The 24,600-nt window shown below is 40.7% G+C and overlaps 1 protein-coding gene across 2 annotated transcripts; it reads right to left on the minus strand.

The window, feature by feature from the left end:
- Window positions 1-6,947: 6,947 nt before the first annotated feature.
- On the minus strand, window positions 6,948-21,800 carry YIPF5 (Yip1 domain family member 5). 2 transcript variants are annotated; one of them, XM_043520849.1, is made up of 6 exons: window positions 21,789-21,800; window positions 17,550-17,688; window positions 13,280-13,452; window positions 12,170-12,315; window positions 8,905-9,086; window positions 6,948-8,216 (listed from the first exon to the last, which is right to left on the minus strand). In XM_043520849.1, the coding sequence occupies exons 2-6, from the start codon at window positions 17,654-17,656 to the stop codon at window positions 8,054-8,056; spliced, it is 771 nt and encodes a 256-aa protein (XP_043376784.1). In that variant the 5' UTR covers window positions 17,657-17,688; window positions 21,789-21,800; the 3' UTR covers window positions 6,948-8,053. The 2 variants fall into 2 exon arrangements, with proteins under 2 accessions (XP_043376784.1, XP_037763021.1); XM_037907093.2 differs by lacking the exon at window positions 21,789-21,800 and adding an exon at window positions 18,644-18,913 and having other exon boundaries at window positions 17,550-17,666.
- Window positions 21,801-24,600: the final 2,800 nt, after the last annotated feature.

Raw genomic sequence — 24,600 nt, forward strand, 5'->3', positions numbered from 1 at the left:
GCTATCAAAGAGGAGGAAGTTACAATAAGTAGGTCACGTTAGCAAGTCTATGGTAAAAAACCAAATCACTGACTTCAGGGGATTGTTTCCCCTCTATTATGTCTAAGTAAGCAGGTTTTATTGCAGTGAATTCTGTGTTTAATAACTTTCATAAAACAGATATTAATCAAAGATTAATCAATCTTTGTTCAGACATTGTGCTCTTAGGGAAGGGCATAAGCAATCAGAACCATCCGCTAACTGAACGTCAGTCAATCAGTTGGGATTTAAATGTTATTAACTTGTAGACATGTTAGCGAAGGCCATATTTGTCTCAAGTGAATACCCTAACAACTAGGTTATGGAATATTTTGACATGGATCTCTCTCAATCTCTCCTGTTAAAGTTGTTCTACTTGAAATATGAGTTGGCCCAGAGGACATTAGAATGACTCTATATCCTAGTGGTCGGGACACTCACCTGAACTGGCTGATTCCTGATCAAATATCTTCTCCCCCTCAAGGAGGAAGGGACTTGAAGCAGGCGTATCTCATAGCCTGGGTGAGTACCCTGTCTACTAGGCTACAGGTTATAAGGAAAGGCCTTCCCCTTAGCTGTTTTGTGTATACTTACATGCGGGGCTCAATCCAGTAGGCAAGCTTCGAGGAAACCTACGGGTTTGGGCCCCTGCACGTGACAGGCATATGAACGCCTATCTCCTCCAATTGGTGAATCAGTCTAGGGTGTAGGCAGGAGATAGGTACCTAGGTGCCAGAGGGAGGCAGCAAAGCATGTGCCCAGAGGCTTTGTCCAGGGAATTTTTACAACAGAATCTTAGTCGCTGAGTGAGTTTAGGCACCTATAAGATTATGTGGTAGCTGAGTGGGAGTTTTGCAGATCGCAGTAGTACATAAAAATGGGACTTAGGTGCCTATGTACCTTTGTGAACAGCACTCTGTGTCTTTTGATGGGTGGGTAAAATATCACCCTTCCATTACCATCAATAATCATGATGAGTGCAGGTGAGTTGACTCTTCTGGGCTGGTAACACTTCCAGACAATTTTGTGAGGCTGTGGTATGCTATTTAACAAGAATAAGGTTTTTTTTCTTCTTCTTTCCTTTTTAACCATTATTGACTCTTGTACAGTGTTCCCTCTAATTTTTTCCACCCAGGTACAGAATGAAATTTATGTGCACCAATATGGAGGTGATATGTCACACATCACCTCCATATTGCTGCACATAACAAAATTCATGTGGCGGAGTGGGGCCATAAAAGATCAAGGAAGTCTATGCCAAACATTTAATCTTGACATAATATAAAAGGGCTTTAAAGGAATTTTGAACTTTTCTTCTGGAAACCAGAAAGTACTGCTTTTCCTCCTCCCCGGTGTAGGAAACATTACTTTTCTTCTGTATTTTGAATGGAGTTGAAATGTATCTATTTTATCAAGCTTTCCATAGCAGGGCCATACTGTAAATGCTTTTAAAACACTAACCCAAATACAGGTTGCCTCTAAACCTCTTCAATATTTGGTTCCAGATCTCTCGCCTTCCTCAGAGTTTGGGGTTGTTAGGGCAAACCAAATGGGAGTTGGGAAGGGTGGAAAACAAACAGAGGAAGAACTGAACTGAGAGAGAAAATATTCAGAGGTGAATTGATCCAAATCAAGGCCTTGCCCATAGTTCTGAAGATGATTAATGAGGAAGGGAGAGTCCAAGAGAAGTCGTCACGAACTGCGAAGGCACTCCTGTAGCCTGATCTAGTTCACAGAGCAGACCGCAAGAAATGTGGTTTTATGTTGCTGTTGGGAGGCATAGGCAGAGATGATCACTGGGTCTTGATCAGAGGGACTTACTGAATGCTTTTCTTCAGCAATTTATACTGCACCACTTGTGCCAAAAACATCTTGGTTTGTATACTAGCATAATCAACGCCTGAAGAGCTCTGGGAAGAAGGTTAGTTTAAACAGATGCAGCAGAGGGAGAGCATGGTGTCTCTCTTAAACCTTTCATTTGGCAAACCCTTTAAGGGGGCGGGGGGGGGAAAGCCAACTAATGTGCTGTGAGCAAATTCTCCATGAGGTTTAATTTGGGAGAGTGATTTAAAATGTTGAGTCTTTTGTTAGACTGGTATCTTTGGTATCTGTACAAGCCCACCCCGTGCTTGCTATTGTGCTAATCCCAAAGTTTATAGTACATGGGAACAAGTGTGTTGGATTGTTTTATAGAGTCTGTTTACTAGTTACTTGTCATATACTTAATATAAAAATGATCATTTTAATCAGCATTAAGCCCATAACTAGTTAGTGTTGTGGGGTCACCTGGTAGACTCGGGGAGAAGGATGCTAGACCAGTATGACGTAAAGAAATGTTATTTAAGAACAGGACTGGCTCAAGGCCAGGTAAGACAGTTATGAAATGGAAGACAAGCAAGGTCATGACCAGATGCTTTCTGTTCTCCTAGCACATTTGCAGAGGTGCCACACTTCAGTTTCAGATATGATGGACAGCTATGGTGGGAGACAGAGGGGTAGGAGATTGTACACACCTTCCCATTTCTCCCTTTCCTATAGTCCAGCACTGCAGACCTTCAGGCTGGTAGAAGCTGCACCCCAGAAGCCACTTGCAATCACAATCTTTTCCACAAGCACAAGATCACTTCCTCCTCTAACACCAAACCGTATGCATTTTACTGCACATATTAAAATAACTTCTCAGTCTGTAGTGACCTGTGAGAGGGAATGAGTTCAACCATGTGCAAGATCCTCTTCTGAAAATATCTTATGTTAGTGCCCAGGACTTATACAGGATGTGTGTGTGGTGTGGGAGGGGAGTAAGAATGACCACAGGACCTTCCTAAAGGGTCAAAATGGTAACATATACCAGGGAAAGAGGTGGTCTCTACAGTAGCTGGCTCCCAAACCATTCAAAGTCTTTATGGATAACAATTTGAACTGACCAGAGTGCACAGTCCCCAGTGCTGCTGTGACACTTAAGTTGGATCTACTAGGTAACTAGGACTCTACTGACAGCTGAATTATGTCCTAACAATGACTCCTGAATAACAGCTGCCTCTATTTATTTAAAAGTTCCAAATCAATTAGTGGTAGATGAAAACATTTGTTCTGAAGATGTTTGTTCATTATAGGCAAAGACAAAATCCAGAACAGGTAGTTTTTATATTAGGCATAACCTGAAGTCCAGTCCTTGCCAGAGTTGTTACATATAGAAACAAATCAAATTGCAGGCAGTAGGGACCTCAAAGTAAGTGACCTGAAAACAAAGTTGCTGTCAAAATATCACTTTTAAATGGACAAGCCAGAGAAAAGTAACATAACTGAGGGCTTGTTGTCCCTCCCCTGCAGCCTAGGTGGTGCTGCAGGGAGAGAGAGAGCTGAGGGGAGTCCTCTCTCCCCAGCCCCACCCCAGAGCCCACACCCCCAGCTGGAGCCCTCACTCCCTCGCACCCCAACCCTCTGCCCCAGGCCTGAGCCCCCTCCCACATGAATTTTGTTATGTGCACACATCACCTCCCTATTGGTGCACATAACAAAATTAATTCCACACATGGATGGGAAAAATGAGAGGGAACACTGATCAGCATACAGCCACTGCACTTATTAAATCTTGCATGTGTGAACGTTTGGCTCCTGGTCTCGGCTGTGTGCGTCCTCACCAGAAGCACTTGTACTGATTTTATTGTCAGCATTGAGCTTTGTAGGACAGTTCCTGAAATCCAGTAACAGTTGATGTAAGTAATGCAGTGTCTATACTGACAGTGCATTGACCTAATTACATTGACTGTGACTCTATGCTGCTCGGGGAGGTGGTGTTACTCAGGGCATGTCTACGCTTACCTCCAGAGTGATTGATCCAGTGGGGACTGATTTATCGCATCTAGTGAAGACGCAATAAATCAACCGTCAAGCGCTCTCCTGTTGACTCCAGTACCGGAGTAAGAAGCGTAGGCAGAGTCGAAGGGGGAGCATCAGCAGTCGACCTACCACAGTGAAAACACAGCGGTAAGTAGCTCTAAGTACGTCGACTTCAGTTATGCTATTTTCGTAGCTGAAGTTGCGTAACTTAGACCGACTTAGCTTGCCCCCCAGTTTAGACTAGGCCTAAATCAACAGAGAGAGGCACTTATGCCGTGGGTGTCAAATTCAAATGAAGCCACTTCCACAGGTAGGTTGATAAAAGGCACTTTGTTGACCTAACCTTGTAGCGTGGACCATGTCTGAGTTTGAAAAGATGGGGAGAACATATGATCTAAACTTTTTTTTTTTTTTAAAGTGATATGCTAAAACCACATTTAGGCTTCAAACGTTAGTGTGTGAGAACACGCATTCCTATATATTTGTGAAAGATACCCTACAATATGGTATATGAAGGAATCCAGAGGTGGGGTGACAGAGAACCTGATTATAGGAAACAATTCATTTTGGAGAATTGGATAAATGAACTCAGTGGAGTCATATTACCTATTCTTTTTTGGAAATTCATGACATTGAAAGTAATGCCTGTCAAACGAATTTAGGCCCAAAATTTAAGTTTGGCTTTTAAAACTGAATTTACAATTTCTACAACTGAAAAAGGTTCAGTTAACACACTTTGAAAATTCACTTCTGTAGCAATGTGAACCCTGATACCACAATTGTGCTAGTACTAGTTCACAGGAACTACCTATTGAATTTAACTAGTCTAATTTCACTGTCTGACCATAGTAAAATGGAAAAAGTGAATTAGGTTTTTTTGGTAAAACAGTTTTTGTGGAGAGTTTTATTCTGACAGTGTCCCTCTAAATGTCAAAACCTATGTTTTATGAATCTACAAAAATGTGGTATAGAAATTATAAATATTTTCTCCCGTTGCTTTCAAGTTTTCCCTTTCTATAAAAAGTTAAGACAACTGGTAGACTAGAACAAAAAAAGAATGAGTTTTTCTTCGCACTTCATTTTCTTATTGTTCCAGTGTCAGAAAAGCTATTTAAAAACAGTTTAATGCATAATTAATCACCATGCCAGCTATCTGCAGATTTACTGCTAGTTTTCAAACATTAACCAATTTATATATTCAAGATAGGACTAATTAGTCTAGCTCTCAAAAATGCAATACAAGTTTTAGAACCTAATGTGCTCAAAGTATTTGAGCTCTGAAATTTATTAGGGGAACGGTTCTGTAATTAATTACTTCTCATTTAAAAAGGTAATCATTTTAATTTACTTGCAGAAACACAGGACATTGTGCTCCATCAGCAGATAATGTTCTTCATTAAACAGAGTAGGAACTTTGTGCACTGGGGCAGCTGTGGTTTTTCCATCTACGATGAAAACCAACTAGAAAATATTGAGTAAAATGCTTTTAACTTTATGGCAAAGTCAAGAAAATGGATTTTCCTAATATTGGTTTGGATAATTTGTAATAAGGCACTGAAAGGATAAGATTATGTTGACAATCTTAACTACTCTCATGAAAAGAAATTCAAAGTTAAGGCATATTTGTGTGTATCTACTATGGCTCATAGTATATAGCTATACTGTATTATATGACACTTCAAATCAGTTTTGAGAAGTCTGCCACACTGAATTAATAGTATGTGATAAGCTAAGGATAAAATTCTCTCCTTACTTTTTGTGAATATGGGAGCATCTACAGTTCCCCATCTGCAGCTGCCATGAATGGGATGTTCAGCATCTCTGAAGAGCAGGCCGAACTTCCACAGATGTTACTGTGAGATGGTTACCTCTAACTCACTTTCCCACAACAGTGGGAGAAGGGTTAACAAATGTCTCTTGTACGGTCCCTTTAAAACTCATCATCCATGCAACATTAAGAAGACACTTGCAATGTTATGATTAGAGCTTGCATTGAAAATGGCAGTAGCTTTTAGTACCCTATTGCTTTGTTAAATCTCCCTTTAAAATAAGACCTATTGCAAACATAGAACTTACCCACCGTTGTGTATTCAACAACTGAATTTAACAGAAAAAGGTTCAAAAGTGCAGCCAGTTTCTCAAGAAGTTATTTCCAAGATGACTGCACTACCTTGGCACATGAGCATTAACTGAAAGCAAACTGTTGAAATGTAAACACTATTAGGGCAGAGAAGGAAAAGTGGAACAATCATTTAAATTAAAACAGATTACAGCTTTGCTTCTGTTAGATGGAGTAGTATTAATATCTCTCACCAGGGAATACGTAAGTAACGTGGCCTTGATGCTTACACAGAGCAGTCCTTCTGGGAAGACCCCTTCCTATTCATTGTGCAAGACTAGTGAAAGAATACCAGAAAATATTTTAGTTACACAAGTTTTTACAACAGCTACTGAAAGCAGTGAACTGTAGTTTCCAGACATGCAAAGCTTAAGTTTTCAAATATACTATTTTTATAACCTCTCTCTACATTACTAAAAACCAGCTGAATGGTAAGTCTTTTTCCCTCTTTTAGTCCTATCAAAAAGTATTTAAAACTACATGTATCTGATTTGCAATTTAACTCAAACTGTACAAGTAGATTACACTATCTGATAGTTATACTGGTACAAAACTGGAGTAACTACAATGCAGTCAACTGTTACTCCAGATTTACACCACCGTAAGAGCAAAATCTCAGCCAAGAACTTGTATTTGGTAAGAGCTTTTACCATTTCACCAAGAAATATTTCCAAAACAGGGACAGAATTTGAATCTTTAAACCAGACTCTACCCCTAGAAAGAAGAATTTCATAACCACAAGTGTGTAAAACAAAATTAGAATGGTTTCTTTCATGCATGTTTTAAAAAATAAACAAAAAAGTGTATAAACTAACACTACCCATCTTCCCTTTCCTACTTATTTTTTTCCATGAAATTATGACAATGCTGAGTCTTAGAGTTGACTGTCACCAAAAACAAGTTTATGCTTTACTGCAAGATTAAGCACAGTAAAAAACTAATTCAAATGTATCAAAAGAGTAACCAGAAGAAGGGAGAGTATTGCTGTTTTATTTAAGTGTTGTGGTTTATTCCAATGTGAAAGCTCCAATTTCATTTTAATAGCTGAAATTCTCTAATTCTGGTCATTCAAAACCATAAAGCAGAAAGAGGGTTAGAAAGTCAATTCCAGCACCATCTCAAAATTATTTAGGGGAAAATTTAATCAATATGCATCAAATGACCTTTACAATAACTACAATACTGACAACCATGACACTTTAATATGCTTTTCAAAATGGTGGGTTTTTTTTCCTGGAAGTAAATACTCTCTCCCCCCCCCCCCCCAAAAAAAAAAAAAAAAAGAGAGAGAAAAAAAAAAGAAAAAAGTCTACCCTGGAGCCATTAATATGTGCATTATTAGAACAAGCTCCTGCAAGTAATCTTGGTAAACCCAAGAAGGTATAACCACTTAAACTGATGCTAACATCTAAACACATTCACATTTCAAGTCTGAAATTTATTTGTATACTTTTGACTAAAGGATTTGTTTTCAAATTAAACAATTTAAATTGCATATTGAATTCTGAAATACCAACACATTGTATAAATAACAGCTTAAAGAGTATTTGTTAAAATACAGAAAATATGCAATTGTCAACTTGCTTGAGAAACTCTTTGCAATAGAGGTGACAGGAATTGGGTTGGCCAAAGATTGTTTGGTTTTTTTTTTTTTTTTTTTTTTTAAACAAAGACTGCAATGACTGTAGTTTCATTTACTTTTGCTGATTGAAAACCTACCAAATATAACTACAACCCCACTTCTCCTCCCACCCCAACCCTCCCAAAAACCCCCAAAGTTACTTTTCTAAAGGCTGTAGAAATAGTAAAGAAACATTACATATTTAACTGTATAAGCATGAAAACTTAAAGCTATAGACACTGCAGGTCAATTCAAACAGTATTCACGAGTCCTATAAAAGTGAACAAGACATGTTTGTTTCCATTGCTCCATCAGATAATTCAAGAGTTAAGTTTGCATGATAGCAGCGATGCAGCTGTTTACTAGTCCAATTAAGTGTTCCAAGGGTTCTTTTTTTTTTTCTCTTTTCTCCTTTCAGTTTGGCCCACTGAAGTCCAGTAATCAGAATAGTCAGTTCAAAACACAGAAATAAGAGCAAAGACTCCATATAATAAAGCACAGGGATATGCTACTAGAAGCTGTTGTCCTTCCATTGCTAAGGCAGAAATGAAGATTTTGGAAGCAGAAAAACTGCACCATCCAATAATTCCAGCAGTGAGAATAATTCCCATCATTCCCCTGTAACATACAAGAAAAGAACAGTTTAAAAAGGTGTGTGTGTGTGTCTATCCTTAGATGAATGCAGGAATTAGAATATTTTCTAATAAGTTAAATATGCTTCAAAGGCTGATTGTTTTAAAACTTTATACTGAATTTTATCATTGAGGGTTTTTAAATAAAATGTACATGGAATTTCAGTAAATATAAAATTAGTATTTATTATTCAGTAAAGATTTTAGAATGACTAGTAAAAAAAGAAATTAAGTTCTAAGTACAAAAAGGTTTAGAACTGAGTAAACTCAAAACAAGGTGTTCTTTTGTACTTCTGTACAAGTAGCTTTCTGTGATGAGTAATGAAGTTAGTGATTTTTTGTGTTGGGCATTTAACTTAGTTTTCCAGACTCAACATTAATTAAAATTTAATCTATATTTCTTAAATCATTTCAGTTTTCTATATCCTGATATACAACTTGTTTGACAAATAAACATGTTTGAAGTATACTATAATTTGAATCTAAAAGTAATTTGTAATAACTGAAAATGGATAGAGAATAAGTGTTCATGCTGTATAAGCGTTTACTTCATTTGACAAATCCATTATTAATATAATATAAATTCCATCTAAGAGAACTTCCCCCCAATGGGAGAAAAATCCACAATATATGGAAGCAGGATTTTATTATAAATAGTTAGTATTGATACTTACTGCAAAGAAAATATAACTGCAAAACTGGAAAGCAGGATCATAGGAAGAAGACAGTATCCCAGGACACTAGCAACACAGCCAAACGAGACGCCCGTCATGCTCATTAAGTTCAGCAGGCAAAACATTCCTAAACATCCAATTGCACTAATTCCATACACATACCCAAACTGAATTTTACCAACCTAAAGATGAGAGGAGTAATACAAGTTAAACATGTTTTGTCTTAAAGTTGACTAAATACTGCATTTTACAAATAAGGAGAGTATAAAATTGTGGTAATCTTTGACCTAGGGATGAATCTGAAGTAGGATTTAGGGATAAAGATGAAGAGGATTAAGAAAGGTATCCCACAAACAATCCAAACAGTGTACTTGTATACCAAAATGTCCAACAGGCATATTTACCATATCAGTTTTCAATTACAAAAGGTGGTGCATCTAACCAGCTGCAAACTTAGTGTGCTTACGTAACATGTAGTTCTAGCTGAGCTACAAAAATCTGATCAACTTCGCTCAATTTACTCTATTATATTTGCATGTTGATCCTACTCTGAGGATTATCTGAATAGTTTTTTATCAGCACCTTTACTGCAGCAATGATCAAAGGCTAAATAAAAAATGTAAATTAGCAACGCACTGAAAAATGCTGCATGTGACATAACTCTTTCCATCTCTACCAATGATTCAGATGCTTGATTTTTGCCTTAAGGGAGTAAATTTTTTTGTGTGAAGTGCCATGCAGAGTTATGGCACAGCGTAAATTCATCATCATAAAATATTTCAAGTTTTTTGTTTCCCATCTAGAATTATTTTTGGTCTTGTAAAATAGTGTTAATACACTATTTAAAAATCTGATTCCATTTTATTTAGGTATGTATCCTCTCAGAGCACGACTTGGAGACCCAGCTTAAGAATGCATCCAATATGGACAGAGCTGCGTGACTGCATTAGATTGGCAGATAGGAAAATGTTTGAACTACAGTGCTCGAAGCACAGGGAAGTCATTCTTTAATTTTTAGACAGTCCAAGAAAACTGTACCAAATGACTGAATGCTGTACAGATATAGTGAAATATCTGGGAAAAGCAGGCTGTGACACTCTGAATTCTGGACCCAAAAGCAGTGCTGTTCAGACGCAGGATCAGCCAAGTGACTGAAACGGCAATAAATTCAAGACATTCAATAAACAGAATCCTGAGTTTTGTTAAGTGATTACCACCATTGTAATATCCTCCAATACGCCAATTTCTCAGCTGTTTTCATTTCAGTGTATTTTCTATCGTCTTAACCATTTGCAGATTAGTTTTCAATTCATTCTCAAACTGGTAACACACACAAGTGGTTACTTTCTTCACTCTAAAGGGGGAGGGCTCTGAGTTACTACCGAGAATTCTTTCCCTGGTGGGTCTTGCCCACGTGCTCAGGATCTAACTGATCGTTATATTTGGGGTCGGGAAGGAATTTTCCCCTGGGTCAGATTGACTCCCAGGATTTCTGCCAATCTTATTCCAATTCAGTTTAATGGCAAAACACCTGTAGCAGTGGTCACCAACTGGTCAACTGCGATCGACTGGTCGATTCTAGAGAATCTCCCAGTCGAACACAATCTCCGGTGGTACAGCAGGGGGCCTGTCCCAGTGCCACACCGCTCCTGGAAGCGGTCAGCGCAGCCCGGGGGGGGGGAGAGAGGGAGGGGGGCGCAAGGGTCTCCCTCTGTGAGCTGCTCCTGCCTGCAAACACCGCCCCCAAAGCTCCCATTGGCCAGGAACGGCGAGCTGTGGCCAATGGGAGCTGCGGGGGCGGCGCTTGCAGAGAGAGGCAGCACATGGAGCCACATGGCAACCCCCCCGTCCCAGGAGCTGCAGGGGCACATTGGCCCTTTCCGGGAACGCATCGGGCTGGGGTAGGCAGGGAGCCTGCCCTAGCCTCACTGCGCTGCCGACTGGGAGCTGCCCAAGGTAAGTGCCGCCCAGTGGGAGGCCACACCCCAAACCTGAGCCCCCTCCTGGAGCCAGCACCCCAGCCCCTCCTGCACCCCAATTCCCTGCCCCAGCTCTGACCCACCTCCCAGAGCCAGCACCCTGCACCCCAACACTCTGCCCCAGACCAGAGCCCCCTCCTGCACCCCAACTCCCTCCCAGAGCCTGCACCCCTCACCCCCTCTTGCATCCCAACCCCCTGCCCCAGGCTCAGTTCGGAGCCCCCTCCCATACTGTAAACCCCTCGGCCCCAGCCCAGAGCCTGCACCCCCTCCTGAACCCCAACTCCAGCCCGGAGAGAGTGAGTGAGGGTGGGGGGAGAGCGAGGGATGGAGTGAGCCTGGCAGGGCTTTGGGGAAGGGGCAGGGTAGATCCTGGGTTGCCCTTAAGTTCAAAAAGTGATCTTGGGTGTGAAAAGGTTGGAGACCACAGGCCTGTTTCCATCAAAGCCTATAGGTCAATCAGCAAATGTTAACAGTTTTGGCCATTGTTTTGCTGAACTGGTGGTAAATCATGTTTAATAATGCTGACATTGTTGGTGGTGTCAACCATGTCTAATGTCAACCACATCAATATAATTTTAAAAAGTAATTGAATAATTGTGAACCTCCTTTATTAGTAATTTTTTTCTTAAAGACAATCAGCTAAAGGAAAACTACCAACAATAAACTAAGTATACTGAACAAAGAAATACTAGAATAACCCGAAGTAAAATTTCAGTGCATCAGAAACTGGCATGATAGAAACAGCTACTAAATGTATAAACGGAATATGTACCAAGAGCCAAAACTATGGATAAGGCAACCAAATTAAAACATTTTGTGCAAATAAAACAATTAAATTCTATTGAACCTGTGTTTGACAGCAAACAACACATCTTGATTTGTACCAGATTGAAGAAATTGAAGATTTAACTTTATAAAACCAAGGACAATGAGTCATCTGATTCTCCCCACCCCAAAAATTGTGACTATGGTCCTCAGTCTTCATGACAACAGAAGCCATATTCACAAAAGGAAGATATGCAAAGAAGCCACTACATAAAGAAACATGGCACATTACTTGAAGGGCCTGAACCAAAGCATGGTGAGAACAATGGAAAGACTTCCATCAAGGGGCTTTGAATCAGGCCCAAAATCATGTACTAATGAGCCACAAATCCTTGGTCAAGACCTGTTTTGTGACTTCCAGGCCATGGAGATTCTTATAAGACCCCCAAGAATAATTTAGATTTTCTCAATGTTTTTGGACTACGATACAGATTGCAAAATATTAATGTGTATCTTACCAGCAATAACGTGGCTCCAAAGGCAAGACAGAAGACCATTGGTCCTGCCAAATCAGTTTCATTCATGATGCTGCCATCTGCTACTTTTAATGGGTGTAGAACTGTTAGTGTCTTCTGCCAGATGTGGTCGAAATTGATCCCTAATTCTACAGGTTACATGAAAAAAATTATGAAGATTTGTTTCCCTTTTTATTTCTCCTTTGCCCCCATTTTCCTGCCCCTTCACTTTCAAATCTGCTCCAGACTGAAGGCAAGACATGATGGTTATCAAGTACTATTCCTTAGATGACCAAAGAATGATAGAAGACATTCCATTTCTCCTTTAGGCGGTTGAGCGCACTGTCTCCGTGGCACTCCATTTCTCAACTACTCAGGAATGAGGGACTGCTAGTCTCTAAGGCCCAGATTCTGCAATCAGAACCCCTTGGGATTGCTTCTAAGACAGGATTGATTCTAAGACTGACCCTCTGCATGGTACAGATTTGATTTACCAACTCAAGGAATGGGATGCTATCTATGTAGATTAGTAAACAAATTTTGCTTAGTACTTCCCTTGTCATTTAGTAACAGGAAAGGTAATTTGTCTTAAGCTCTCACTGAGAGTATAATGTACAGAGAAGGTGAAAAATCCTGCCAAGTATTCTCAATATGTATCCATTCCAGCACCTTGTATTCTATGTAGGACATATCCTACACATTTATTACTCCTTTCTTCAAATAAGAATTTGGGTTCTAAACACCGAAGTCAGTTATTTATAATTAAAGAGGCACTATCAATTAAAAAAACTTAACTTTTTGTTGTTGCAAATAACAGCTTTTATAACAGACTGAGGAAAAAAATCTATGCTTTTATTCCCCCATTTGACATAATGTCGTGTACAGTCAATTTCCCATTTAATTTGTGTGGCCTTCAGAAACCAACAGGGGAGAGAAATAAGAGAATGTGACTATGAAGTGAGAAATTGGCAGGGGAACTCAGAGGCAGGCATGACAGATGCAATTACTTCTAATATTTTTTTTTTAGTTAACTAGAAAGTACATTCTTTACTCCTTAGGTTACCCCAAAGTTAGGGGCAGTTTTGGAGAGGACTAGTAAAGAACAAATTATACCTTCTAGTAAGGGTGGCTCATCCTCAAAATTGCTTCCATAGAAAGACTGTGCTGTAGTTGGAGTGTATGTTTGTGTTGGCTGGTAAATCTGCCCTGTGTAAGGCTGCTGTTGCTGAATCATCTCTGGAGGGACAAATCCACTTTGCTGAGAGTAGTCATAGCCACTATATTGTCTGTGGAGAACATAATAATATTACTGGCAGGCACAGGTTTTTTTTAAACCTTACCCAGTCACATAAGACACTCTTTCTATAACAACTTAGTATACAACATATAATCTTGTTTACCTAATTTTTAAAGTGAAGTTAATTACTCCTCCCACCCTAAAGGTGTAGCTGCACAGATGCACTCACCCCAACGCACCACAAGGAGTAAAGTGTGACTTGAAAAGGTATATGGGTTTATGGACTCCTTATCTCAAGTTCTCTAATTTAAGTAATCAGGTCAAATATAAGTTTTTACACCTCTTTACCATCAGATATCACATAATGATAAGAAAATTTAGAAGCCGCCAAGTAGTAGCATTTTCAGGCCAAAACCAATCCAAGCCCATTTAATTTGAAAATATGACAAGATTGGGCCTACAGAAGACTAGCAAAAGGTATTTGTCAATCCAAATATAGCCCCTTCAGTTGTATATCTCACTCCTATAATTTATCAAATGACAGCATGAATTTATACTAAGTATTAAATCCTATATTTAACAGAGCTCAATCTTGAAAGGAGATCCAAAGTCTTCATATTATTTGAGCTTCCCGTATGATATTTTCATAGAGTTGAAAGACAGCCTAGTCAAATTGACTATCTTCCCCCTTCCCATATAGCAATTGTATCAGATACCACTCCTAGCATACATATGATGAGGATTATGACATTCAGAGCATAAGCACACATTATGACATCTACCATCATGACACATGCAGATGAAAGTAATATTTCACTTTCTACCTCAAATTTTCTCAAACTCTGGTCACAGAAGACTAATTCTATGTCAAGTTTGCACTTTTGAATACAAGCTGTTTGAATACAAGCAGCTTGCGCCCACACACTTCAAAACAAAATGATTTTAACACTTTACTATCTCACAGGTAGCCTGAAACTAGTACTGCAAAAATTCACCAGCAAAGGATCACTACTGTGACACCCAGAGGGGTACCTAATCACTTCTGAGAAACCTCCTCTTATAGATGTTACATAAAAATAAATGTATATCTATAGGGTGTTGTTCTTCAATAGGTCTCTTTTCTCTACTCATTATGTAAATGTAAGTATATTGTATAATTTAATGCTAATAAGTTCTTTCTGCACATCAATGAAAGAAACTGCCAAGACTGTACAGATACATTTAAGAAAAAATGAATAATTTCATTACAAGGGTCTGTAATTTCCCTATCTCCATCTGCTCAAAACCCACACCCAGAAGGGACCCTCCACAATCAAATCTCCTTTTCCACCCCTATGGGAGGAAAACTCAGCACCTCTGCAGCACTCTGATCCTCTGGACCCTCCTGAAGGAGCACTAACACATTTACTTCTCTTCCCTTCCCCTTTTCCCCCACCCACACAGAAATTCCCCTTTCTAAGCCGACATGCCTTCTCACATAGATGAACACAATTTGTTGGGGGAAGAGTCAATACGGCTTTTTGTACAGGGAAATCACGTCTCACAAATCTATTAGAATTTTTTAAAGGGTGTCAACAAACATGTGAACAAGGGTGATCCAGTGGATATAGTGCACTTGGACTTTCAGAAAACCTTTGACAAGGTTCCCTCACCAAAGGCTCTTGAGCAAAGTAAGCATTCACGGGATAAGAAGGAAGGTCCTCTCAAGGATCAGTAACTGGTTAAAAAACAGAAGGTAGGAATAAATTATCATTTTTCAGAATGGAGAGTGGTAAATAGGACTGTCCCCCAGGGATCTGTATTGGGAACAGTGCTGTTTAACATATTCAAAAATGATTTGGAAAAAGGGGTAAACAGTGAGGTGGCGTAATTTGCAGATGATACAAAATTATTCAAAATAGTTAAATCCAAAACAGATTATGAAGATTTACAAAGGGATCTCACGAAACTGGATAACTGGACAACAAAATGACAGATGAAATTCACTGCTGACAAATGCACATTGGAAAACATAATCCCAACTATATATACAAAATAATGGGATTTAAATTAGCTGTTAGCAATCAAAAAAAAAAAAAAAATCTTGGCGTCATTATTGCTACTTCATACAATCATAGAACTGTAGGACTAAAAGGGACCTTGAGAGGTCTTCTAGTCCAGTCCTCTGCACTTCACAGCAGGCCTGTGTACTTTATCTAGACCATACCTGACAAGTGTTCTTAAAAATCTCCAATGACAAATTCTACAACCTCCCTAGGCACTTTTTCCAGTGCTTAACACCCTGACATTTAGGAAGTATTTCCTGATGTCCAGCCTAAACTGCCCTTTGCTGCAGTTTAAGCCCATTGCTTCTTGTCCTATCCTCAGAGGTTAAGAAGAACAATTTTTCACCCTCCTCCTTTTAACAACCTTTTATGTACTTGAAAACTGTTATGTCCCCCTTCAGTCTCTTCTTCTCCAGACTAAACAAACGCAATTTTTTCAGTTTTCCTTCATGGGTCATGTTTTCTAGACCTTTAATAATTTTTGTTGCTCTTCTCTGGACCTTCTCCAGTTTGTCCACATCTTTTCTGAAATGTGGCACCCAGAACTGGACACAATCCTCCACTTGAAGCCTAATCAGTGAGGAGTAGAGTGGAAAAATTACTTCTCGGTGTCTTGCTTACAACACTCCTGCTAATACATCCCAGAATGACGTTTGCTTTTTTTGCAACAGTGTTACACTGTTGTATCCTATTTAGCTTGTGATCCATTATGATTTCCAGATCCATTTCTGCAATACTCCTTCCCAGGCAGTCATTTCCCATTTTGCATGTGTGCAACTGATTGTTCCTTCCTAGGTGGAGTACTTTGCATTTGTCCTTATTGAATTTCAGACTATTTGTCCAGATCATTTTGAATTGTAATCCTATCCTCCAAAGCACTTGCAACCCTTCCCATCTTGGTACAGTATCATCTGCAAACTTTATAAGTGTATTCTCTATGCCATTATATAAATCATAGATGAAGATATTGAACAGACCCAGACCCAGACCCGATCGCTGCGGGATCCCACTTGATAAGCCCTTCCAGCTTGACTGTGAACCACTAATAAATTCTCTCTGGGAATGGTGTTCCAACCAGTTCTGCACCCACCTTATAGTAGCTCCATCTAGGTTATATTTCCCTAGTTTGTTTATGAGAAGGTCATGCAAGACAGTATGAAAACCTTTACTCAAGTCAAGAAATACCACATCTACCGTTTCCCCCCCATTCTCTGAAAACATCTGCTCAGTGTGCAGTGGCTGTCAAAAAAGGCTAACAGAATGTTAGGAACCATTTGGAAAGAGAGCAATAAGACAGAAAATATCATAATGCCACTATATAAATCATGGTACAGCCATATCTTAAATACTGTGTGCAGCTCTGATCACCCTATCTCAAAAAAACATATATTAGAATTGGAAAAGGTGCAGAGAAGGGTAACAAAAATGATTAAGGGTATGGAACAGCTTCCATATGAGAGGAGATTAAAGAGATGGGGACTTTTCAACTTGTTAAAAAGATGACTAAGGGCGGATACGATAGAGGTCTATAACATCATGAATGGTGTGAAGAAAGTGAATAAGGAAGTATTATTTACTCCTACACAGCACAAGAACCAGGGGTCACCCAATATAATTAATAGGCAGCAGGTTTAAAACAAAAGGAAGTTTTTCTTCATACAATGCACAGTCAACCTGTGGAACTTGTTGCCAGGGGATGTTGTGAAGGTCAAAACTATAACTGAGTTCAAAAAAGAATTAGATAAGTCCACGTAGGATAGGTACATCAATGGGTATTAGCCAAGATGGTTAGGGACGCAACCCCATGCTCCAGGTGTCCCTAGCCTCTGACTTCCAGGAACTGGGAGTGGATGGCAGGGGATGGATTACTCATAATTGCTATTCTGTTCATTCCTGCCGCAGCACTGGGCATTGCTCACTGTCAGAAGACAGGTTACTGGGCTAGATGGACCACTGGTCTAACCCAGTATGGCCATTCTTATCTGGAACGGTTTTGTTGTTTGTGTGTGTTTAAGTGTTAGACATATAAAGAAATGCAATCATAGACACGATAAACTAATACTATATAAGTTAGAGAATGGAAAAAAAATGTACAAATTACTTATTGTATGGTTCTCCGCTTCCACTGTAATCATAGGAGTGTGCCTGGTCATCAATGCTATAACTTGTTTGGTAGAAATCTGTATTGAAATTGTCAAACCCAGACATTGCAAATTATCTGTAAAATAAGAACATCAAAGCTTGTATGAGTCACAAAGGGTTACTCTGGCCTCTGGCTGTCATACAACTCTAATAAATTGTTGATGCGGTTAGGGACAAATATTTGCTAGAAAGAAGGCAAACTCAAGAACACTCTGAAAATGATTGTAATACCCCAATAAATCTGTTAGTCTTTGCAGTGCCACCAGACTCCTCCTTGTTTTTGTGGATACTGACCCCTCTAATATATGTGATACTTTAGAAGATTGTGTAATGCATCCGATGAAGTGAGCTGTAGCTCACGAAAGCTTATGCTCAAATAAACTGGTTAGTCTCTAAGGTGCCACGGACGCCTTTTCTTTTTGCGAATACAGACTAACACGGCTGCTACTCTGAAACCTGTGATCTATGTGTGTGTAAATGTATAACATTTTACAGTGCCATAAGAGCTCAAAACGTAGATTACAATGGATATAGGAGGAGTGTTTCTTTCCACAGTCACTAATACATAAGTTAAACGTGTCACCGGTAACGATTAATAGTTACAATGGGGATGCTTTAACAAGCGGGCCAAGCAACAACAGGCGCTATACAGCCAGGAAGCTACACCACAAACCTCGCTGCGTTTTCAACATTACAAGCACGAGGCGCAGCTTTAAGTAACAACAACAACAACAACATGCGTGTGGCTCCCAGCGCCCGTTCGCGGCCCTGACGCCCCAATCCGCACGCCCGGAGCCGGGGCCCACCCGCAATTCCTGCCACGGCCTCGCAGCAGTAACCCGGGGCCAATCAGCTCACGCCTCTGTGGCTCAGCTTTCCCCTCTGGAAAGAGGGGACCCCGACCCAACCTCCCACTGGGGGGCAGGGGCTCGGAGCCCCGGGACGGGGTGGGTCGCGGCCCGGGGAGGAGCGGGGCAGCGCCAGGGAGGCTGGGGTGGGCTGGGGAAGGGCCTCCCCGTGAGGGAAGCAGCCGCTACCTTTCTGCAAACTCACCTGGCAACCCCTCCTCGCAGCGCTGAGAGAATCCCCCCGGCTGCCGGCCCTCACCCTCCTCCGCTGCGACGTGTCACGAAACAAACGAACCACTTCCGGATCAAGCGGGACGGGGCATGCGCAGCGGCGGTTCCGGCCGTCCCCGAGACCTCCGAGTGACTGAGCACGCGCCGTAACGTCTCTCGGGTGGCGCCGGTTGCGCGTGCGCCGTGGAGCGTGTCTGGCGCCGTGGGGGTTACGGTGCGGGGGTTGCGCGGAGGGCTTGCGTGAGGGGACAGGGGAAGACGGGAAGAAGGGTAGGAGAAGAGGGATGGGTGGGGGCGGCGCTGGCTGCCCTTAGGTGTATTTTGGTTGGAAACCATGAAATTTCGGCAAGGAGTGGGGGAGGGGCGGAGGCTGCCCAGGGAGCGCGGGTGGGGGAGGGGATTGGGATTCCTGCCGGCTCTAGTTGGTCAGTTCACCCACCGCCTCTCCCCCTCTTTGGCGGGAAGGCTCAAGGCACCGTCTGGGTCCCCCTCCTGTTGTCCCTGGAGTGCTTGGGTTGGGCGTTCACCTCATGCTGTTCTCCGCGGCACCTCGATTCCCCTTCTTGCACGCAGGTTTCTAGCTCTGTGACAGCGAATGGAAATGTCCAGCACGAACCAGCGCCCCACACAACAGAACTACTAACCCAGGAACCCGTCCTTGCAACAAAGCCCGTTGCCAACTGTGGCCACATATCTATTCAGGGGACACCATCATAGGGCCTAATCACATCAGCCACACTATCAGAGGCTCGTTCACCTGCACATCTACCAATGTGATATATGCCATCATGTGCCAGCAATGCCCCTCTGCCATGTACATTGGTCAAACTGGACAGTCGCTACGTAAAAGAATAAATGGACACAAATCAGATGTCAAGAATTATAACATTCAAAAACCAGTCGGAGAACACTTCAACCTCTCTGGTCACTCGATTACAGACCTAAAAGTGGCAATACTTCAACAAAAAAACTTCAAAAACAGACTCCAAGGAGAGACTGCTGAATTGGAATTAATTTGCAAACTGGATACAATTAACTTAGGCTTGAATAGAGACCGGGAGTGGATGGGTCATTACACAAAGTAAAACTATTTACCCATGTTTATCTCCCTCTCCCCCCCCCCCCCCCCCCCCCCCCCCCCCCCCCCCCCCCCCCCCCCCCCCCCCGATGTTCTTGTCAACTGCTGGAAACCGCCCACCTTGATTATCACTACAAAAGGTTCCTCCTCCCCCGCTCTCCTGCTGGTAGTAGCTCACCTTAAGTGATCACTCTGGTTACAGTATGTATGGTAACACCCATTGTTTCATGTTCTCTGTGTATATAAATCTCCCCACTGTATTTTCCACTGAATGCATCTGATGAAGTGAGCTGTAGCTCACAAAAGCTTATGCTCAAATAAATTTGTTAGTCTAAGGTGCCACAAGGACTCCTTTTCTTTTTGCGAATACAGACTAACATGGCTGCTACTCTGAAAACTGTATTAAAAGTATACCTGCAACTGGGAAAGAGATCTATGTGAGATAAATGATTGTTTGGGGGGACTCTATTGCATAAACAAGGTTCTTGTTTATTATTCCTTGTGGTATGATTTGCTCACCCTGTTTTAAATTACTGAAGTTTTGGGGCTTCTTTTGAGAGAGTGTTCCACAGCCCAATAGATCTCACTGTTTGGAGATGTTTACTAGTTATGGTTCTGGTATCCTTTCCTTTCTCTCTGATGGTTTCATTATTTTACTAGTGATTGAAATGAGATTTGCCTATGGTAACTGACATGATTGCAGAGGCCACAGGTAACTGTTGATAGGGGAGGGCTCAATTCTGAACCCAGTCCCCTTGGGGGGAAAAGAAAAAACAACCCTGGCAGAAATCTGGGCAAGCATGTGACCTCCCCCTCGCCACCTCACCTCTGCTTGATTGTTTCAGGGAGGAGTAGTTTAGGTTTCAGGTTTTTGTTTTGTTTTTCATTTTAATGATCATATATTTTTGCAAACTTCTTGTACTTTCCATGATATTAAAAGAACAATAGTAATTGGTTCAGAAAGTTAATTATCTAACTCCCTGGGTTCAAAATGTGCTGATTTTTATAAAATCTATCTTTTAATTTTTTCATTTACCTGCTTGTATTTTTCCATGAGTGACTGAACATACTAATTGATTATGAGATGGTAGCACTTATGAAATAATAGGTTGGAAAAATCATTGTGTATTTCTGCATAGGAGAAAACAAGATTTAATAGCAGAAGAAAAAAGATTAAATGCAGATCTAAAATGTTTTATACAATGTTAGTTAATGTGAATTACAGTAAACTTTCACAGAAGGAGGGTAACACTACATGTATCACTAGTACACACATATAATACCAGTTTGCTCAGGTTGCTAGGGCTTTTTAATGAGAACTGCTCAGTATTCTTTTTGCCACTGCTTCCCACAGTGTTATCTTATAAACAAATTTCTGCTGGTTATCAGAATTTAACAGGATTCGTATTTGTCTTTTAAGAGTGCCAGCATGTATTAGTCTTCCAGGATACAGTATTACCAGGACTAGCTGCAGCTTCTGGTGATCCAAGACAGACTCCATAATAGGAACCCTGGAGAGTTTTTTTAGGAAGAGATTTTCACAGACATAATGAAAATGTTGGTTATACCAGTGGGATTGTGGGCATTTCATTTGATGTCTTGTCACATATTGTAAACAAAGATGTTATTAATGTGTAAACATTGCAAGCTGGAGACCCAGAACAACATTGCCAATATTAGTGGCTATTTTCACTTTTTAAAGTGAATCAAGTGTTGATAAAATTACAACACTGGAAACTGAAAGCCTGATTCTGATCACAAGACTGTTTTCATTCTGTTGTAACGACATTGACATTGTTGGTTTACCCTAGGATAAATGAGATCGGAACCAGGCTTAGAAATCCTATCTTTATGCGAAGTTATAGCATGTGTTGTGGCAGAGCAAGCTTCCCCCACATGATGACTCCACCAATGTGCCTCAACCCTGACATGGTGGAACCACGTCTAGGGAATAGAGATTAATTTATTTTCCTTGCCTGTTCATTCTTTGGCATCTTTGCTGAGGCTGCCAATAAGCATGCTCTCAGGGTTTCTTCCCCACTCTGAACTCTAGGGTACAGATGTGGGGACCTGCATGAAAACCTCCTAAGCTTATTTTTACCAGCTTAGGTTAAAACTTCCCCAGGGTACAAACTATTTTCCTTTTTCCTTCGGACTTTATTGCTGCCACCACCATGCGACTAACAGATATATAACCGGGAAAGAGCCCGCTTGGAAACGTCTTTCCCCCCAAAATCCTCCCCAAACCCTACACCCCCTTTCGTGGGGAAGGCTTGACAAAAATCCTCACCAATTTGCATAGGTGAACACAGGCCCAAACCCTTGGATCTTAAGAACAATGAAAAAGCAATTAGGTTCTTAAAAGAAGAATTTTAATGGAAGTAAAAAGTAACAAAGAATCACCTCTGTAAAGTCAGGGTAGTAAATACCTTACAGGGTAATTAGATTCAAAACAGAGAATCCCTCTAGGCAAAACCTTAAGGTACAAAAAGGCACAAACAGGAATCTACATTCCATTCAGCACAGCTTATTTTCTCAGCCATTTAAAGAAAACAGAATCTAATGCATATCTAGCTAGATTACTTACTAAGTTCTAAGATTCCATTCCTGTTCTGTCCCCAGCAAAAGCATCACACAGACAGAGAGAGCCTTTGTTTCTCCCCCCCCTCCAGCTTTTGAAAGTATCTTGTCTCCTCATTGGTCATTTTGGGCAGGTGCCAGCGAGGTTATCCTAGCTTCTTAACCCTTTACAGGTGAAAGGGTTTTTCCTCTGGCCAGGAGGGATTTTAAAGGTGTTTACCCTTCCGTTTATATTTAGGACACACCCCCCCAAATCACAGATAGGGTGAAACGCTGGCTGTGATTTCTTCCTGGAGTTCTAGGAGAAAACAGAGTTAATAAGACACATACACCTCTAAATATACTACCAACTGTATGAAGACTAACAATATTTTCCACATCTCAAGGATGATTTTAACCAGTTGAATCTGGGAAACTTTCACAGGAGAGTGCATCAGCCACTTTGTTAGAAGCTCCTGAGATGTGTTCGATGTCGAAATCAAAATCTTGGAGAGCTAAACTCCACCGAATAAGGTTTTTGTTATTTCCTGTGGCGGTATGAAACCACTGTAGCACAGCATGGTCGGTTTGCAGGTGGAAACGCCGTCCCCAAACATATGGGCGTAGCTTTTCCAGAGCGTAGACAATGGCGTAACATTCTTTTTCACTGACTGACCAGTTGCTTTCCCTCTCAGACAGCTTCTTGCTGAGAAACACTACAGGGTGGAATTCCTGATCCGGTCCTTCCTGCATTAAAACTGCTCCCACACCACGCTCGGGCACATCTACTAGGTTACTAGGAACGGTTTGTCAACGTCTGGGGCCTTTAGTACAGGGTCAGACATGAGTGTCGCTTTAAGCTGGTTAAAGGCCTTCTGACACTCTTCGGTCCACTGAACGGCATTTGGCTGTTTCTTTTTAGTTAGGTCTGTCAGTGGGGCGGCGATTTGGCTGTATTGCAGTACAAATTGTCTGTAATAACTGGCCAAGCCTAAGAAGGATTTTAATAGAAGAAAAAGTAAAAGAATCATGTCTGTAAAATCAGGATGGTAAATACCTTACAGGGTAATTAGATTCAAAACATAGAGAATCCCTCTAGGCAAAACCTTAAGGTACAAAAAGACACAAAACCAGGAATCTACATTTCCTTCAGCATAGCTTATTTTCTCAGCCATTTAAAGAAAACAGAATCTAATGCATATCTAGCTAGATTACTTACTAAGTTCTAAGACTCCATTCCTGTTCTGTCCCCGGCAAAAGCATCACACAGACAGAGAGAGCCTTTGTTTCTCCCCCCCTCCAGCTTTTAAAAGTATCTTGTCTCCTCATTGGTCATTTTGGGCAGGTGCCAGCGAGGTTATCCTAGCTTCTTAACCCTTTACAGGTGAAAGGGCTTTTCCTCTGGCCAGGAGGGATTTTAAAGGTGTTTACCCTTCCTTTTATATTTATGACACATGCCAATTACTAACTGGGGATATTTTGTTTGTTAATTCTTTCCAGTATTATGCCATTAACTCCTTCCAAAAAGGCTGTGAAACAACCATTAGATAGATGGTCAGAAGCAGCTGTTCTTAATTAGACAAAAATTAACAGTGACATCTTGTTTTAACAAATTCACCCTTCACTTAATAACAATATGTATTGTAGTGTTAGAACACTAACTAGTTAATCTTCATACGAAACCTGTTAGGTATATGAAATTTTTTTTATCTCCATTTTACAGGCTGGGAAACTTAGGCAGAGAGGTGAAAGAGGCTAACCTCTGGGGTTAAAGAAAGTTAGCATCAAGGACCAGAATTAGAACTCAGGAGTGTCTAAGCCTGTGCTTATATCACTGACTCATGCTACTTATGCATCATAAATAAGGTTGCTTGTTTTGATCATCTTGTGAGACTGACCTCATGCGTAACCTTCTTTAAACAGAAAAATTCACCAGCCTTTATTTATACAGAACTCAAACCACAAAAACAGAAATCACTCTGTCAGGTTAAGAGATCCTGTCTGCCTGTAAGTGTGATATTTTTAATAATTGGTAATTTCATATTAAAAAGCAGTCATGGGAAATAGTGTGCCATCAAGTGAAAAGCAGAACCCCACTGGAGTTGGTGGAGAGTTTTTCATAAAATGTAATGGCTTGAAATGGCCTGGTTTTAGATTTCATTACTTTTTTAGGTTATTGAATCACAAGTTTTGGTATTAAAGAAATATTGCCCTCATATAGCATAAATGTTTTGTTTTGCTGTTGTAGATGCAAAAAAGATGCAAAAACTAACCTGGTATAACCAACCAAACAA

Source organism: Chelonia mydas, chromosome 8, assembly GCF_015237465.2.
Source record: "Chelonia mydas isolate rCheMyd1 chromosome 8, rCheMyd1.pri.v2, whole genome shotgun sequence".
Lineage (NCBI taxonomy): Eukaryota > Metazoa > Chordata > Testudines > Cheloniidae > Chelonia > Chelonia mydas.

Coding starts and splice junctions, on each gene's coding strand:
- YIPF5 (XM_043520849.1), bottom strand. CDS start 17,656: ATGTCTGGGTTTGACAATTTCAATACAGATTTCTACCAAACAAGTTAT. Junction 12,316..13,279: donor TGAGCCACCCTTACTAGAAG/GTATAATTTGTT, acceptor TGTAACCTGTAG/AATTAGGGATCAATTTCGAC. Junction 8,217..8,904: donor GCAGTTATATTTTCTTTGCA/GTAAGTATCAAT, acceptor TGTATGTTACAG/GGGAATGATGGGAATTATTC.